The following is a 19830-nucleotide window of genomic DNA, read 5'->3' on the forward strand; positions in this document are numbered from 1 at the left end:
AATTCATATGAATGCCATGGCCCACTTGGTTGTCGAACCACCATCACTATTTAACTAATTACACTAGTCTTACCAATAGCCACTAATAGCAAATCCTCTTGTTGCTTTTCTTGAACTAAGTCCCTTGACCTGTCTACCAAATAAAGGAACATGGTTTCCAGATGAATCTGTGTGTGAATAAATTTACCCCGCAAACTGTGATACACATCCTCTTCAGAGTGGTAGGAACACATTGTGTTTTTAAATTAAACTTTCCTTTTAAATTATAACCCCCCTCAGTGTCTAAAAACACTTAGTATGTTAACCAGAAGTAAATTGTTTCTTGCTTTATACATTATTTGTGCAGTTTTAAGATATAGTAATACAAATGAACAATATAGAGTGTACAATGCTTTATGATCAAGAATGTGTCTTCCCTGAACTGCAACGTTCCATGCCAACTTTGCACGCACATATCTTATATGACGTTTCATATACTCTTTCTAATAAAATTAACTGGATAAAAAGAAGATGACTAGTTTAGGCTGACTTGGTCTAAGCAGGTAAGCCCTTTTACAAATCCAGCAGCCTATATAAATTAGATCAGGTCCATGCAGTGCCAGACAATCAGCCATTACCCTAGACCCAAGTATACTTTACATAGATGGCATACTTATACAGTGTGACCACACCTATTGACTTTAAGACATTTTAAGGTCACTGTCAATAATTTCTGTTTAAGAATATTATACAGTTGGAATATAATTCAGTAGGCATTGAAAGGTACTGTACACCAAATTCAGCCTTTGATGTCTACTATGGTTTTTGGGAATGAATTGAAGGGTGATTGTACGGTTTAAAAGGTCGGTCTTTGTAGGCAAAAAGGAGGAAAGATGGAGCCAGAGGTGCAGTAGCTTTTAACAGTTAGGGCAATATGATAAAGGTTTGTGAAATCAATACCAACATGGCCAGTACACTGACTACCTATTTACCCCATAATTAGTTAGCCTGACCTTTTCAGTCCATTACCACCTTTTGCTGATACAGCTGTTGTGTTATATCAACTGTCTGTGCTGCCAATAATGTTTAATATTAAAACAGGACACTAAATTAGATGTTCTTGTATTTAAGGTTATAATAATTTGAAAGCTCATAAGATTATAATATGATTCCTTGTTAAATAGAGGTGCAGGTGAAAGATGAAAATACATGTCATGCTATCGACTAAAAATAAATAAATAAATTGTATTGTATGCCACCTGTTAAAGGTGCTTAGCACATTATAGACTTTACAAAAACAAGGAGCACTTTAAACAAGCCGTTGCCTTTTAATTTAATATAAACAAATTCAAATCATAATGTCCAACTTTTAAGTCCAACTAGGAACAAGAGTTGAAAATTAACAATAGCTATAAACTCTCTGTGCAGCACATCCATTTCATGCTCTGTATTGGAAGTATGTTAAATTGCATGGTCCCTATCAAATAAAATAAAAATTTAAAAAAATATGGTAAATCATATCTTGCTAAAACACATGGAGATTCAACAACACATCCACTACTGATCTGTTTATGTTTCCCACAGTTGAGGATTGATGGTGCAGAGCCACATGGAATAACATGGCGATGCATGTTTCTCTGTACTCCAGCAGGTGAAACAGCTGTGTCAAAATATTCTCTCTTTTAGTAGCACTTGAAATAGTGTGGCCAAGCGATCTAGACTTCCTCACAGTGACACCAGAGGCTGGACTTGGTTGCATTTAGAAATGCCAGGTAATCTGTCTTTCAGGGATGAAAAGGCAGCCGTTGGGGATACTCTTGTTTCCTCTAAAGAAATCAATGAAGGAGGTGGTTTTATTTGATAGAAAGCAGAGAGGGAGAAACAAGTTTGAGCTGAAAAAACATTCAGAAAATTCTGAAAACCCCCCCCCATTTCTTCTTGGATTAAACAAGGTAACAGTAAAACACACTGGATAGACCATATAGATGTAGGCAAATTAAGGAGATTTACCTTAGATACACAACTAGACCAAAAGCCTTCTCTGCACATTTATCATTGGTACAAAAACAGAGTCTGAAGATCTCTGAACAATATAATCTCCACAATTCTAAGTTTAATTTACTGCAACTGCAGCTACCTCTCTTTACTTGGGTTTCCTTTCTTTTCTTCTTTGTCCCATCCCACCAGTCTAAATGAATGGGTAAGGGTGTGGTGTGTTATCTGTGGCAGGCCGGAGGAGTTTTGATTTATTTCCACAGCTCACCCAAACTGACGCACTGACAGCCCGAATTGTTCTGTAGCCATGATAAATGCCCCATAAACAGACGCTCCAAGCCTGTTAAATGTGCTAACTCTAGATCCACACAGGGCCAGAGAAAAAAAAAGAAGCAGCTAGATAGGCAATCATAGAATGGGCCGCTGTACTCTCTGCTCTCACTTCCACATTAAAGCTAACAGGGTGATAGAATAAGACTGGTGATTCCAGCCAAAGTAGAACAAATGATCCTTTCATGCTTGCTCCCCTAATGTGGTAAAAAATGTATTAACAATGCTTTGTTTAAACGTCCTGTGTTATGATAATACTGCATGGCACAATATCTAGAAATCACATTCATAACGGGTTAATTAGCCGGTTGAAAAACAATGCAGATCATTTCCATAGACTACCTGAGTAGGGGAATTATTTCCGAGAATCAAGGTTTTGCAGGCAATGCTACCTCATCATTACCCACTTATCACCCGTTTGAGAAAGTGTCTCTGTCCACACACCCATCTCAGCCCATCCGAGTCAGCACTGCACCTGTAAATCACATGCACTGGCCCAGGAGACAGAATGAGCCTCCCAAAAAGGTGTATGACGTTTTCCCATCACGCTCTCGCTTTCTACTGCCTTCAAAAGGAGACCCTTAGGATGGCTGACTGACAGAGCCTGGGCGACAGAGCTGAAAAACAAGCAGATAAATCAGCTTCTGCCTACCCAGTGCTCCTCCTTGCACCCATCAGTCAGCTAAATGGGCAGCAGTGGCTGCAAATTTAAGCCTATCTGTACTTCAATAAGTGGGTGTGAGGTAGGGTGTGGGGTGGTAATGGAAACATACAAGCCTCTGCCCCTGACTGTTTATCAACAGTTTTCCTGCTCCTTGAGGCCTCAGAGCACTAAGGTCTACACAGCCCACTAAACATGTACAAAAAATGTTATGAGTATGTCCTGAGAGGGTATTCCAAAAATCCACAGATGATCATTCAAACCAGGCTTTGACAGTGAGTTAGACTGTGTTCACCTGTCTGTTCCACAACGCAGGTTGAAGTAAGTTTGAGCTACTACCACGAAATAAAAAGACTGAAATGTTGTGTTTTCTCCTCAAAGTACAGTAAAACTACTGATAGGCACTGCAATAAAATATTTACACATTATAATTTCAGTTTTTCTGGCCCAGATTTTGCCATTCACAAAAAACCAAAAAAAAAAACAAACACCAAAAATATTTTAGTTTAATTTGATTTTTTTATGATGCATCAGTTTTAAATGATTCCTCATTAACCTGCACCATGAATAGTTAATTAGCTGAATAGCTATTTAAATTATAAATTATAAAATTTGTTTTATGGCATTGAATACTTCAGGTCAGACTAAATTTGCAATTTGGAGACGTTCCTTTGGGCTCTGGAAACATGGTGGATAATTGGTGTTATTGACATGTCATAGACTACATAATCAAGTAATCAAAATGATACTCAGTAAAAAATAATGAATATAACTGTTAATTGCAGCCCTAAACACAATGACATAACCCTTCCTGTCATCTAAATGATGTTTAGTGATATTTATGGATTAATGTTGATCACTTATGCAATATTTCTGCCTTTGGTCTCCATGTTACAACACCACCTATTAATTAGCTATATGTTTTGTAACCTTTCGCCAATGGTGAAAAAAAAGAAGAAACTAGATGCATGTTATGATCCAAATTTAGTATTCCATCCATCCATTATTTAAGCCCTCTCATCCGTTGCAGGGGCCTGGAGGCTCCCCAAGCTGACGTTGGGCGAGAGGTGGGATACACCCTTAACAGGTTATCAGTCTATCACGGGGCTCAGATTTAGTGTTGTCTAAGCAAATTTGTAATAAAACATGGTTGTGCACAAAGTCCATGGATGAACTTGCCTTCCTTTGGAGACTTGGTTGCAGACTGGGCTGATGTCATCCTAAATTAGACTGCAGGAAGGGCTTACTATCCTCTCCCAAAGGCCCTATCACTGCGGTGCAGATAACTGCAGAAGAGCTTGGAGTTGATGTATGCTCACAGATGTGACATATTACCAGCTACAGGTGCAGTCTGAACACTTCTCTTTCATTTCAGCCATGCGTGTATTTATTCCCATCCTCCCTCTCTCTCTCTCTCTCTCTCAGGTCAGCAGTTCTAATCATCATCAGTACAACAAGACTTCAGCGTTAGGTAAGCTTGGCAGCACAATTTGTCAAACCTGCAGCACTCATGGCAATAGGGCACCTGACAAAAGCTTAAAGGCATATTATTCCATGAGGCATCCCCTGTGTGTATTGAGAAGCCACCGCCTGTGACTGCTCCAAATGTCCATCTGTGTGCGCCGGGTAGGAGTGGAAAAAAATGTGACGGTGTGAGCCGGTTAAGAGGGACTGTCTTATTAAATTATCTCTCCGCCTTTTACAGCAAGGCCCCCACCCTTTTCTTTCCATCTCTCTCCTAGGCTAAACATTTGTCTTTCCAGTCATGGGTGAATTTGTATTCCATTGAGATGGGTTCCTGGTGGCAGACTGATGGTGGGAGAGGGGGAGGGTGGGGAATGGGTGCAAAGTCCGCATTCGGGCTTGCTGTTTTCCATCTCACTGCTTGGTTACAGCACTCAACGGGGAGACAATACTGAAAATCAAAGCCTGTCCACAATTGCTTGGATATGGCTTCTTATTAATGCAGTTCATTACAAGTAATTGATATTGCTCTTTCATTGATCACCTAATATTATTTAAAAATATTCATAATTAGTATAACACTTGTCAGTGAAGCTGAACATGCATTTAAATATTGCGTGTATTTTTTTAATTTCGGCTGACTTTTTTGTATTTAAATGTTTTAAAAGTACGCAACCAATTACTTTATTCTTACTCACAGTCAAATGTCCTTGCTGTTAACTAGTGATGTTTGTCATTACAAGAAGCCAATTTTCCCCAAGAGGATCATTAAAAAATTCACCCTGTTTAATCTCATTTTTCAAATGTCAGTTGTTTGACACAGCCCTCGTGCTCTCCTTTAGCACAGTATCATAACCTGCTATGATGGTGTCAACTCCACTGAGAGCTCAGTCTGATTGGCCAGGTGACTGTTTATTTAGCAACACTCCATTAAGTTGACATAGCGACTCCTATCACGAGGTGCACCACTTTGCCTTTAATCAAATTGACAGCCGAGGAGCTATAATCAATGGGGCTATTTACATAATGCCAGGCTGCAAAAAACAAATGATACCACCTGTTCTGGCATTATAATCACTGTGGAGGTAAGTTGGAATCTTCCAGCAACAGGCTTAGACTCATGTGTGCATTTGAAAGAGCAATAGCGATAATTCTGTCTGTTCTGGACTTGGCAAAATTGCATTTTTTGTACCACATGCTGGGGTTATAATGATTCAAGATTCATTTGGAAACACTGTCTTCCTATCAGGCATTCAAGTGTCACATTCAAAACTGCTGCAGCGTATTTCAACAATATGTTGTCTACTGTATAATATATAGGGGAAGGGAGAATTATGGTTTTATAGGAGCTGGTTTAAATATTTCCCATGAAAAACAAGACGCGATATCTCTATCTATACCCTAAATTAGTGTGTTCCATTCCCTAGTCTGACAAACTTCTTCCCTCTGAATTCTCCAATTTTAAAGGATGACAAGTACCCCACATAGTTTCTGGGAGCGCAATAAAATTTTGTCACAGATGATTAAACCAGTCAGGCAGTAACCTTCTGAAAAACAATAGCTAAGAATCTCCAAGGCTGCTCTGCTGACATTTAGACTGTTTGTAAAACTGTCTACCCTTTTCAGCAGTGCTATGAAATCCACGGTCAATGTATACAGTTTAGTGGACTTCTTTTTCAGGATCTGTGACAGAATGACAGAATGGCTTCCAGATAGACTTTTACTGCTGGAGCAGAAAATTAAATGACTTTGAAAATCACAGAAACTCAGTAGAAACCTTTTGGAATTAGTACTCATACTCAAGCGTAGGTACATATCAATCCAAACTTACATTAATGCAGTATTTTTAGGCACATATGAATAAGTTTGTTTTTTCCTGCTCTATAGAACCTGTCCATAATGATTACACTGTGAGTGAGCCTAGTATACTGCAGTCACAGTTGATGATATTAATGTTATTTTCTTTTCAAAAAATCATAACTGAAGGCTTTTTGAAGAATAGTAGTTTCTGTGAAATCAAACAAACACAGGCAGGAAATTATGTTCAAGCTGTCCATATATTTAAGGGGAAGAAGTACCAGAAGAGATATGCTCTCTAGGCAGCATAATGAAAATGCAGCCCTCCCGTCTATGTTTGTGTTTATGGTAAAATTTGTTTCTAATTGTTTTTTCCCCCCAAACAAGCTTAACACATAAACATAAAAGTAATCCTCTTTAATTTCTTGCCCACTCTGTAAATTACAACCTCAAAAATGAAATTTAGCAGTAACAAAAGGATGTGTCACTAATTTAGAAAACACTTGCATTATTTATTTGTAATTGTGAAGCGGATTTCATCATACATGATCTGACATTATTGCAGCTTAGCTGATGTGACTGTGGGGCCGATTCTGCCCAGAGGTAGAATGATAATGGCCTCAGTTTGCTCCCCATTCAATAATAATAATGAGCTTGTAAACAAACACAAAACCATAAAACTGATTCTGGCACTTTCCATGTTCTCCATTCACTGGAACCTGTACTGTATGATCAAATATTCATAGGTTTCTATGGTAGCAAATCATGAGGAGGCATCGAGTCTCTCATGCCACACAATGGCTGAGCTCAGACATTGATGTCAGAGTCTCTTTCTTATAACCTCAGACTGAACCACAGTGCCTATAAATAAAAAGTACTGTTGAGTTTTTGAATATTTTGTCGGGCTATTAATTCACTACACCCACCATATTGCTCTGAATTCTAGGAGAAATAGATTTATAATCAACAACAAAAAATAACAGATGAACTATGAAACCCCCTTGTAGGCTTTGAATAACATTTTGCTTTTAACTATGTAATTGTCTTTCTTGCTAGCAAAGCTGAGACCAGCCACTCAGGATCTCACTCAAATGACAGGTTGGACTGCTGGATGGTTTTGGACTCTTCTCACAGTACTTAAAATATAAATAATTTGTGTTCTGTCCTATTTTTTTGGGGTGGGGGTGGGGGGGTGGGGTGTGTTTTTACTGACATTCAAAGTAGAATTTGGCACAAAAAAAAAAAAGGTCACTCTGCAATTTCAGTTATGCTGACAAATAACACATGTTCCTGTCCTGGCTTGAACCATGGATTTGGATTGTGCCAGTTACATATTATATTTTTAAGACCACTAGTCAAGGAGGACGCCCTGTGCTCAAGTACACTGATTGAGAGCACAGCTAGAAGTGATTACAATTTTCTTTAAATGAGTACTTGTAGAAAAGTGGCGAAGCTGACAGACAAGAGGACCTAGTGACTTAGTGGACAAGTGTAAAGTTTACAGGAATATATAGGACAGTGGTATGTGGCACATTAACGGACTGAGCTCTGTATATGAACATATATTTGCAAAATGTGCTCATGCATAGCTCCTGGACAACAGTTTTGATTTTAGATAGATAGATGAGAACTTCATTGATCCCAAAGGGAAACCATGTTCAACCATTTTCAAACCATGTGTGACTTTAAAATGAACACAGACAGCGAGGCAGAACAGATTCTTGTCAATAATTTATCTGCATGCATGTTCATGCCACGCTGCCCAGTTGATAGTCGAGTAGTTTGGATCGCTTAACTTACAGACGCTGCTCATCTGCTCAAAATATTGTGACAGAAATTATTCTCTTCAGTCTTGTTGATGGGAATATGTGGTGGTGCAGAGCTGGTGCTGCTGTCATGAGTGGCACTGAGGAGTACTGGCTCCACCTCCAGAAAAGCTCACATTCACAGTGCATGTGCACAGATGACCCAATTTACATTTACTAAAAATGTTTTATGTGTTTTAATGAACTCATCAAGATTATTATAAAGTACAAAACACTTTGATTTCAAAATAGCACAACACTCACGCTGCCTTTACGCATTAGCAATGCAGTAAACTATAATGAATTCCACATTTGTTTATCATTTCTTATGCATAAGGAAATTAAATTTGTTAAGCAGACCACCTTTCAAACTTCGTTGAAGCTTCATGATAAAGACAGGACAAAAAGCTTTACAATATTGCATATGACATAATTAAAGTTGGCATAACTGATTGAATTTTCCCAATTATCCTATATTGATGAGACTGAAGCAGCACAGATGTGGCAGTGCCTGTTCTGTGATGTGCTTCAGGCAAATAAGAGGAATTTATTTTCACTTAAGAGTTCAAACTTAAATTGAAGAAATTTTGACAAAGAACCTTTTACTTCCTGGAGGAGTTGAATTAGTTTCTACAAACTAATGGGAGAGAAACTATTATGTGTATACAGATGAGGAAACAGAACTTTCAGTTTTGGCCATTAACATCACAGCAATTAAACACAACTACAATCAGAATTTTTGACAAGCAAGACATATTCATCTATGGTATCTCTGTAAGTGTGAGGCTTACAGAGACACAGAGACATTAAAAGCATCCAATTGGACTAACGATTTCAGGCACAGGGGAAATGCTTGAACTATACCCGTAATTGAGCCTGTGATAGTCTTGGCAACCCTGATAAAGGCATCCTAATGGGCTGAGGCAAATTATCTGGCTCATAATCAGCAACGCTTGCAAGGCCTAGGCTGGAACTGCAAGACCACCTTTACAGAAATCAAGACAATGAACAATGAAAAAACCACAGCTAACGTCTGCACTGAGATTGCATACATAATGTACAATATCACATCAGAGATGGTCTCTATTTCATGAAAAATACGATGAGTAAACCTCACAGCTTTATCCTCAAGAATGTCTTCCTCTGACGGAGGCGCATGTCAAATGCCAAAATATCTGGAGAACAATGAATCCGGTGGAGTATTTTCTCTTGATCCCCGCCCCCATCCCCCCATATTTTTGTCTCAACAGATTCTTACATTTCCATGCTTGATCTGCCGTGTCGCTTCATTTCGCAGATTGCTTTCTCTTTGCAAAAGCAGGACAGCCCCAGCTGACTAATCAAAATGCTGGCAGTTCCCAAAGAGAGGCCGAGAATCTCAAAAAACAAACACCCGCAGTAAATCAAAAGTGATTTCAGAGGATGATCACAGATGGTGCGACCGAAGAGTGCTCCTACAAATTCTGAGTGTCCCCGGTGATTCACACATTTCCCAAGCTGCTGTCTACACCTCTCCAAAATAGCCTGTAGCCCATTATGAATGCAAATAAAAAACATGGCTTGAGACTAGTTCTGGAGGCTTATGCACTAACTGACAGGTAGAGGGATGGCTATGTAACCACCTAGATAACTGTGATTGGCAGGCAAACATGGAAAACCTAACAGGGGGTCTAATTTCATTGAAAAGATGGACAATGAAATCAAAGCTACATTGTACAGTCACAACAACATAATTAAAAAGTTTTTATCTGATTTCTTCACTTCTGCACAGAAAAAAATAGAGCATTGCAGATTCAGAAATATGTAACAGGATCTAAATTTGTTAAAGTGCACATGGAGTTCACAAACTTTCAGTCATGACAGTGGTGTGAGTGTGTGATCACAACTTCACACACATGCAGACACACACATAATGGCCAAAATACACTGGGCATGAACACAGCACAACACATCTTTCGCAGCATGTCTGCAACAGAACGGGTCCATTATAATCAACTGAAACTGCTACACTGACCATGGAAGCAGTGCACACGCGCACAGGTGTCGCAAGGCTTTTTGCACGGCTGATCTAATTTTTTTTTTGCTAAGTGGCCCTCCAACAGGTAAAAACTAAAATGAGTACTTTAACTGTTTAAAAATGATTAAAATAAATACCTTATTGTACCAGAGGCAATGCAACGCAGCAGTGCAACCTTGTGGTTTGTTTTTTTTTACATTGCACATTAAAATATATCGGTAAAATCAATGTGTGTCCGTGATCCTGTAGTTAATTACAGGATCCAAACCTGCATAACCAACTGCATTATCACTTGGCAAAACTCAACGTGTGACGGAGATGGAGTCTGTAGCAGGTAGAAAACCCCGTTCTGTCATGCCTACGTGATGCATTGTGTCCATGCCTGGTTTATTTCAGCTGTGAGAGACTCACCCCACTGCAAAGGAGCAAGCTGTAAGTGCTCCAGGACCAGCTGGTTGAGGACTCCCTCCACGCTGGCCTCTCCACGGCGCCGCAGGGAAGGGTGGATGTGATTAAGGACAACAACAGGAAGAGGCTTTGTGCATTTCAAGGATTAATCAACATGAGAAACTTTGCTGTAGAGACGACTGATTTACAACTTTACTTGTAGCAGTAGGAGTTGAAGAAAATGCTTCAAATTGTGATTATAACAGGCTCAAACTGTAACAAACCTAACTACAGAATGAGACAAAAAGAGAAAAAATGGAAACTGATATCATGTCTATGGTGACCTGATAGAAGCATGGTAATGGAGCTTAGAACAGAGCCAGTAAATTCAGTGTTACAGGAACCAATAATAATCCTGACATGTGACATGACTGTAACAACTGATACTATTCTTTCCTTCCAGTGCTCCTGCCACTTCAATTTCTTAACTCCTTTTAGTGCTTAAACCTCTTCTTATGCTTGTATTCTTGTTCTTTTTGTGTTTTATGCTGAAACATCGAAGTGGCTCACCTACCCACTGCTATGGAATATGTCTTTGGTACTTTTAAGTACTTCAGTTCATTTCTGTCCTTTCTTTGTTTCTGTCATCCTTACCTTTTTCTTTATTTCAAAGTAAACATAACACTCTACTACAAACCTCAAGCCACAAGTTCCAGCTCTTGGAAATCACACTGCTTTTCCTTTAGAAAACACTGCCAACCACGGGGGAATGAGCAACTTATTTGACATTTTAACCCTAACCCATAACCCATGAGGCTTTTAGCACTGACAAGTCCTTTTTCAGCGGACCCTTAATGGATAATTAGCTTGGCACCAGAGACACTTTTAATGGGCCTGCAGTGTAGTCATCCTTTGTGTAATTTTTGTCCCTGACTATGTGTAAGGTTTACAGAGACAAGATTCTCATGATGTACTGGATCCAGGAATATTATAAAAATAACTTGTAAAGATGTTCTTCTGATTTGTTATATTTAGAATAAAATTCAAGTAAATACTGAGCATCAGCTGTGAGGAACCACATTCCTGATTTCTTACAGCCAAGTCAATTAACTCTACCACTATCATCGCAGTACACAGTCGCTTACCTCCTAGTTGTATTCACAGAAAATAACTGCTTACACTTCTCCAGAAGATTAAAGGACCAAATTGACTTTGTGTGAGAGAGAGAGACATTTTTAAAGACGTGAAAGCTGCTTATGGAGTGTGTGCTGAATGTGTGGATGCATTCTCCTCATATTACACAAAAACCGCAAAGTTAAGCAAGAAATACCAACACGTCAGTCATTAAGGCATTACATACCAGTATTAGTAGAAGTAGACGAGCATTACACCCACAATAGGCAAACATCAGCAGGAAATGTAAAGAAAAATGAAAAGAAATGTGTAAGAACAGTTACTATGAATTGAAACTGGCACATAACACTGCATTGCTTTTACGAGTATGAACACAATACGCACAATGGAGAAATAAAGCCCCATACAAATTAACTGCACCATGTTATTCGTGTTACACATTCATTTAGATGTCAAGGGTGGATTGGAAACATGTTTCAGTAACATGGCAATGACGATGGCATTAAACTGATAGCAGGGAAGGCTAACAATATTTGAATGCTGCATCAAAACAAATATGGCTGTCAGAGAGCAATTATCCAGATAATGTGTGATGATAAGGACACCGCTGATCATTTACACAGCTGACATTTGGAATAATGGGTGAAATGAGTAGCGCCCAGAGCACCAAACCTGTGTCTATTAACCTTTTAGAGAGAGTACAGTATGCATGCAAAGAGAGAGAGAGAGAGAGAGAGAGAGAGAGAGAGAGAGAGAGAGAGAGAGAAGGCATCTACAGACAAAACACACTGTGCTGAAAAGTGCTCCTACTGTGCCTGCTGGATCATCTCCAAACTCAAAGTCTGACTCATAATGAATCGCATGTCACAACATGCACCTGCATCTTATTTGATGAACAGTGGTGAAACAATGGCAGTGTTGTGGCTTTGATCACTTGGAGCATGAACATGTAGAATTTCTACTTCAAGGCTTCAGTGGAATTGTTGGGAAACAGGAGCACTGAGCAGCTACAGCACGTCTTTGTTGGTACAGCATGAGGATCAGTAAGTAGCCTGAGCATCTGACTTTCTGTTGCAATTCTCTGTGGACCCTCATACAAGTCCACTTTGAATCTCACAAGTTACATAATATGGGGATGTTCATTATATCTTCTGACCCACTGCACAAAGAGCGGCCGCTGTTTGATTGTAGAGTAGCACTGGATATATTGTATGATTCCAGCAGTAAAGCACACACATAAGACAAGCTCTGGTATAACTGTCAATCATTCAGCACACTACTGTTTTTAAATTAGGGTGGCACGGTGGCTTAGTGATTAGTACTGTCACCTCACAGGAAGCAATACATGTTAAGTTAATATGAGAGTCTAAAATGTATGAATATGAGTCTAGAAGGTTATCCGTATGTGTATGTGTTAGCCCTGTGATAGACAGGCAATCTGTCCAGGTGTATCCCACCTCTTGCCCAATATGAGTTGATGCTACAGCCCATTTCAATCCAGCAGAGGGTAAGTGGGTATAGATGGCTGGATGGACTGAGATATTAGCTGCAGGCTTTTTTTTCTTTTTTTCTAGCCAAGCTAGTGGTGTAGCTCTAGGCGGTTGTCTTTTGATCCATCACTTTGTTCGAGACTGAAATGTAACAGCTATACATAACAACTACAACAGTCAGTTCTGCAGAGGATGAATCCTCATGAATTTGTGATGGACTGATTGTCATTATATTTGCTACATATATTCCTAGTGGATGAATGTGAATGATTTTGGTGATCTCATGACTTTTTATCTAGTGCCATCATTGGGTAAAAATTTCAATTTCTCTAATACTTTGGTTTATGACAAAATTCCTGCAAAACTAATGACATTCCTATCAGCCTCAGTTATACTTTGTGTTTAGAGCTAATTCACAAATAGTACTGTCGTGAACAAGGTTTTCCAGTAGCCTAAAAGAGATGAAGGAGACAATCCTAATCAACAAAACTGAAGATAAAAGGCCTATTGGTGTCACTATACTCATTCCAGAACTCAACACATCTACCTTATGAGTACAGTGAAAGTATCGCTACATTGGAAAGAAGGTTAAAAGGTTGCTTTTAGTGTATACAGTACCTTAGATTTTGAATGGAGACATGGGTCCTACAATGGTCATTTGAACAACATACAGAACTGTATATTTAATGGGACTGACCATGAAACAAATTTGATAAGCACCCTTGGATTCATTCATCTGTGGCTGTATGAAACAGGATTTTATTCTAAGACGGAACTCCAATAAGAAGTGACTTTCATATTCAGGACCATATATTATATACACAGTATTTGTGGCTACTGAGCAACACATCCAACAAGTCAATTTCCATAATTTACCACAGAGCTGAGGAATCAGGGAAACCAAAGATGTTTGTCCACCAGCTAAACTTATAGTCAACAATCATTCAGAGTTCGGCACTTAAATGTTTGCCGTTACTGAATATTTTCAAGAGAAAGTCTTTCAAGAGTCATTGTTTTACAGACATTCAAAACTTCATTGTTCTCTAAAGTTATTTGAAATATAAACATAAATGCCTCCAAAATGTTGCATGGAGTTTTGTTACATCTATGGTTTTCACTGACCGTAATTGTTCATGATTTGTACTATTAATTGTTGATCAATTCTATGCATTTGGTGCTTTCTTCTGAGCTATATTAGCGACTTTTCAGTCAAGCAGCTTAATATACAAACATACAGAGTGGGTGTGAGTGGTCCTAGAATGTTCCTAAAGCCTACTGACCCTTTAGAGTCAGAAGACCCTTAGACCTAAGTTTAGAGCGAGAGATGACACAAATAGTGCTGCCTCCAGATTACAACTGAGCACATGTCTTAAAGGTGATATTTACAAAGTTAAAACAAGTACTACACTGCACTGTTGTCCCCTGAAGTCAATCAACTGTATACTTGAAGCAACTGTCACTTATGGTTAGCGGCGGTATCTATGACAAACTGTATGCCACATATACTCTTCTGGCTAAAACAACTGTACAGAGAGTTATGCAGTTGTATAGCAACTGTGAAACTGATATAAGTGCTTGTTAGGACAGCTATTGAGACACAAATTAACTTCCACACAGTGCATTCAAAGATGATTCGTGAACTTGGCAACAATCTTTTCCAGGGGAAGACACACCTAACACATTCCCTTCTTCTCTCCTCTTTTTCTGTATATAGCAAAGCCTTTTCCTATGAGCGAATCACTATAACTGAGCACCATCAACAGAACAGAAATAATATAGTAGAGAACTCATAAATTACAAACTAAAATGACTGTTACTTTGCTCAAGGCCAAGTGAGTGCTTCTGAGTGTGACATGCACTGTAATCAAATCTTTTATTTCTCTAGTTTTTCATGCTGCAAAGGCAAAATCTACCCTGAAGCAGAATGTGCATTGTGCTCTTCCAATGATTTTAGACAGCTTAGTCACTATCTACACACAGAGGGATGTCTCCCTGTGCTGGAAATCAGATCATAGAAACTCGACTTGATGACATTATGTGACAAGTTTGGTGTCGTTCTTTTGACTCTGAATTAGTAATTTACTTCACACAAAGTTCCGTTCCACCCAAATGAGCTGTATTTGAATGTATAGTATGGCTCCCACCTGTGAATGAGAAAATGTTGCTCTGATGAAGGTTGCAAGACTGACTGACTATATATCTTTGGATCAGTTTTCCACTTTGCCCTTAAGGGAGAGTGTTGTACCTTTCTTAAATGTGATTCTCTTTTGATTACATTTGGTGAAAAATCACAGTGGCTGTCTCATGGTCTATGAAGCAGCAACAGGATTTGTCTGTAGATGACATCATCAATACAGACTGTCTGTTGGATTTCAAAGAAACTTGTTAGAATTTATAAATTACCACCATGATTTATGTTCTAAATTGGATAAAATGATTTAAACAGGCACTTCCTGCAGTAAAGTTTGCAGCAATAAAGGGAGTGCTATTAGACTCGCTGCTGAGAATACATTTGTATGTCATTTTCTTTCTTTGCCCCTGCCTACACGCTGACAAATTACTTGTAGATAAAACAATGAACATAATGACAGGAGTGTTTACGCCTTCGTAAAAAGGGAAAAATATAATGGCAACTTCAGTACCTCAGAGCTTGGATTCATCATTAATTGAACACCATGCTCACCAACAATCTGACATGCGGTTCTTGATTCTCTGAATGTGTGCACTGGTAACTGCCAACTGATCAGTTATGGGCTGAGTCACAGCACTGTATGCATGGGGATCAGTGGCTCTTTTCAACAGGAACTTTTTATGATACTTGTGAATTTTATTTCAATGTTGACTGCTGGCATGTGGCTCACGTTTTGGTTTGTTGGCCTTTATTCAGTCCAAGCTGCCAAGATTTGATTTGATTGAACTATGCCGTTCTCATGTGTTTTGGCTGATATAATATTATATGATGCTGTCAACATGAGATTTAGAATGTTGTAAGGACCCCATATAGTATATATTTCCTGATATGTGTAACAGTATGTTCATCTAATATTCGAATTGTGTTTATGCAGGATTAAGCACTAATCATGTGTTCTGAGGTGGAAATAAAGGTTGCTGATGTTAAACGAGTTATGTAGCCAACTTCCCAAAGAATCTAAAAAGAGCTCCTGTCTTCTTGTTGTTTTTAATTTCCTTTGCCATCAGTGCATGTCTCCTTTCCAATGTGGATTCAGTCTCACAACAGTTGGTTGTTTTGTTGCATGAAAAACACATCTCAAGTGTCAAATATAGCTGTCACTTTTTAATCTATTAATGTTTTAATTTGCCTAATATTCACAATTTTTGAGCTGTAGTGGGAACGCAAGCATGAATGTTAAAGGAACTGATTGATTCCCACAGTTTCTTTAACTCCCTCATTCATGGGGCGAGTTGGTTGAAAAACCCTGCAGAAGACTTTTAATTTAGTAGTGGTTTCAAAGTTATTAACCCATATTAGTTCAGATGCATCTTCAGCATTGAGAACAATGGCAAAAATAAAAAATGCATCACAGGGATATATTGGGTAAGGTGCATACCATGTGACTCTCTGTAATCGACTGTTTAAAATCACTTATTAGAAAATTACGCAGAAGCAGAACACAAAGGGCAGCCTGCTAGCAATAATGGTACCAAAGATTACCTTAGTTGAACCAAAAAAAAAAAAAAGGGAAAATGTTCAAGTCATATTGCTGTGTGTGCTGTATGTGGTGCAATTACACATACACACACTAAGACATCACTTCACAGTGTCAAAGCGGCAAGCACTTCACCATACGCTTTCCCATCTGTCAGTGCAGTCGAACAAGTTCCCTGCTGGCCAGAGGGCCTCCAGATGTAAGATCCAGATGTCTTATATCACTGATCTCACTGATGTCAACAAACAACAACATTCAGCAAATATAGTGCTGCCTAAATCCATTTGACCACTTAAAACTATAACCTGCTTATTGATTTGGTAGAGACTGAGGACACTCAATTATGAATGTAAACCTTTCCCAGTTCCATCTACTTTCTGCCCCAGGCTGTTTTCTCTGATTAAGCTCTACCATGCATGTAGGCACTGGAAGGATATGATGCTCCAACAGATGTCCAGCTTGCTGTTGATCTGGCAGCCCTGGGCATGTTGTCGCTCCTCTTCCAGCTGTTTGGGGTTAGTGAAGCGAACTGTCTCCTGGTCCGGCTGTGGCAGACTCTCAAAGTCAAACTTGTCAACCTGGATGGCCATCCTGCAACAGGACATAGAAGAGGCACTTACAGACACAAGTTTCAGTTTACATAATTTCTAAATGGTTAATAGGAAACTCCACAGTAACAGTAAGTTTTATGACTCTGGGAATGACAGTTACATAACTGTCATTTGAAACATAACTGAGTTAATCGAGAGTCAAATGACTTCAGTTTACGAGGGCTGAGAATGGACTTTACAGGGAAGTAGGAGACATCTAGTGTACAACAGTTAAACTTCTGAAATGAAATATATTTGCATATTCATAGATTATGGAATGTTTAATGAGGGAGTAGATGCCAAGGATTTTAAGGATTTTAACATGGGAATTTTACTTTTTTTGTGGAAAAACCGTATCAGACACACATTATTGTTCCAAGCAGAGTATCTTATCATTTTAATACATGTCTGGGGGGGGTCTTTAATGAAAACCTAATTCAAAAACAGCAAAATAATTTCAACAAGTCCATAAAAGCTATTAGTGTAGTACTCATCCGGGGTAAAACTCATCCCGTGCCCTGTTCAGGAAAAGCTTGGATGATTAATACCAAAAATATGTTTGGGTGAACTATACTAATCCATTTACATATTTCTATGTTTTACCCTCAATAAATCACAGTGACTATGTTAATCTTCATCTACAGAATATTTCCATGAAGGAAACCTTGCTTACATTTCTGCCTGATGACAGCCAATGTGGACTGCTTTGTGTGGTTTGGCAAGTAATAAATTATTTATCTAGTCTGAACAAACACCCTGAGGTCCAAGCTTCCCCCTCTATTCTGTGGGTGTTTCTAAGTTTTTTTTATTAAAAAGAGCCAGTGCGTTCGTTGCCCAAGGTTACATCAAGTGTCACATCAGGATTCAAAGTCTGTGTGTACTATTTACACATTTGCTTATGAAACTGACCCCGAAGCCCACCTCTAATTATCCCCACAGCATTTAGACTATCCATTCCAAGATGAAACATGAATTGTATGTATTCTTTCTCTGACTGCACAAATCTCTGTGGAGTTCAGAGCTTATGCCTGTAGAGCGTAATACAAAGAGAGTGTATGGAGATGTCCTGAAGGGAAAAGGGAAATAAGAGGAATAAGGGATGAAGTGAACCGCCCCCCATGTCCCCTGGATGAAGCAGTGTGTGATGCAACCCACAACCTCACTGCTGCCCTGCTGCTGTGTATATTCTGCATTTTTATCGTTAAAAAATCTAAATTAAAGATCAAAACCAACAATGAATTGATCATACTAACAAGTGTTTTCTGTGTACCCAAAGCCTGATATATATTATCTTATTCCTCTGTATCATAGAGCTCAATCAAAACACATAAAATCAAAACACATACAAACACATCAGTGAGTCTCACTGCTGCACTGGCTGACATGTTCCTTCATTACAATTAACTTGGGCACTGTTACACTGTAAATAGTCCCCATCAAATGGACTACTCCTGATATGGAAAGTTAAACCACAAAGATAAGTATATTACTCCTATTTGATTACTGTTTGCTAAACAGTAAAGTGACCAGCTGTTTTCAGAAATTCCTTAGCCTCTTCAGAAACTTGGTTTAAAGCTCCACAGATCAGTAGTTTTATATTAAAAATAGAACCAACAACTAGAACCAGCAATTATCACACACAGGGTGGGAAATTAGCACCAGCCACCAGCCAAATGCTGGTAAAATATGAAAGTGGCTGGTAAATTTCAGACACAAAATGATTTTTTTATTGAGTGGCTGGTGAATTTGAACATTTATCTGTCAGTGGCTGGTAGATGTTCATATTTAAAATGTGAATTTCCCACCCTGATCACTCAATTCTCTCAGTAGCCTGCATTTTCAGCTGCAAGCATTAGCAGCACCTGTTTTCAGAAAAAAAAAAAGACTTTTTTGTAACCTTGTGATTCTTCAACTTCACTGAAAACTTCAGAATCACCAAACCTGGAGATACGTATTGAACTTCTACTGCAAAGTGAAACATAGGCACAATACTGAAATGAAGCTACAGCAGCACTTCACAGGAGAGAAGAAATGTGTCTGGCCTCTTACCGGTGTCATGATGAGTGATAGGCTTTACTTCAAAGTGTTTAACTGAGACACAGACCATCAGACTCTTCTTTGCACAGAGGACAGAACAAAAAAGTCTAACATATAGTCCATTTTTCTGTGCCCTCAGTACTCCTGCCATTACCTACTTATAGAAATGACACAATATGACTTTGAGGTGGGCTGCTAACTGAAAATTACCTGGACATCCATCACCACGGGAAGCCAACTTGCAATGAGAGGTTCTTTTAGGGTCACTCACTGTTTTTAAGCCTTGCTAAATCACTGCTTTGACATGAACCACACTGACCAATGCAAATGATTTCATCATGAACATATTAAAGAGCTGTGGCCCTATGTGCTTAGCTATTTTCATTCTGTTTGATAGGCAAAACAGTAGATCCATGTATTGAATTGTAGGTTCATCTCTGGATTCCAGTTCAAAGGTTCCCAGAGGAGTCATTTTC

General features: G+C 38.8%; 1 protein-coding gene across 6 annotated transcripts in view; it reads right to left on the minus strand.

Annotated features, from left to right (window-relative positions):
• Nucleotides 1-19830, minus strand: part of trappc9 (trafficking protein particle complex subunit 9) — a 214871-nt gene that overhangs the window by 63415 nt on the left and 131626 nt on the right. For 5 of the 6 annotated variants that reach the window (XM_042434953.1, XM_042434950.1, XM_042434951.1 and 2 more), the window contains 2 exons: nt 17165-17318; nt 10460-10550 (listed from right to left, as the gene is read on the minus strand). In XM_042434953.1, coding sequence (XP_042290887.1) covers nt 10460-10550; nt 17165-17318 — 245 coding nt within the window. Of the gene's footprint in view, nt 1-1689; nt 1806-10459; nt 10551-17164; nt 17319-19830 lie in introns of those variants that run through there. The other variant, XM_042434955.1, reaches the window with a different exon arrangement.

This window comes from Thunnus maccoyii, chromosome 15, assembly GCF_910596095.1.
Source record: "Thunnus maccoyii chromosome 15, fThuMac1.1, whole genome shotgun sequence".
NCBI classification, from domain to species: Eukaryota; Metazoa; Chordata; class Actinopteri; order Scombriformes; family Scombridae; genus Thunnus; species Thunnus maccoyii.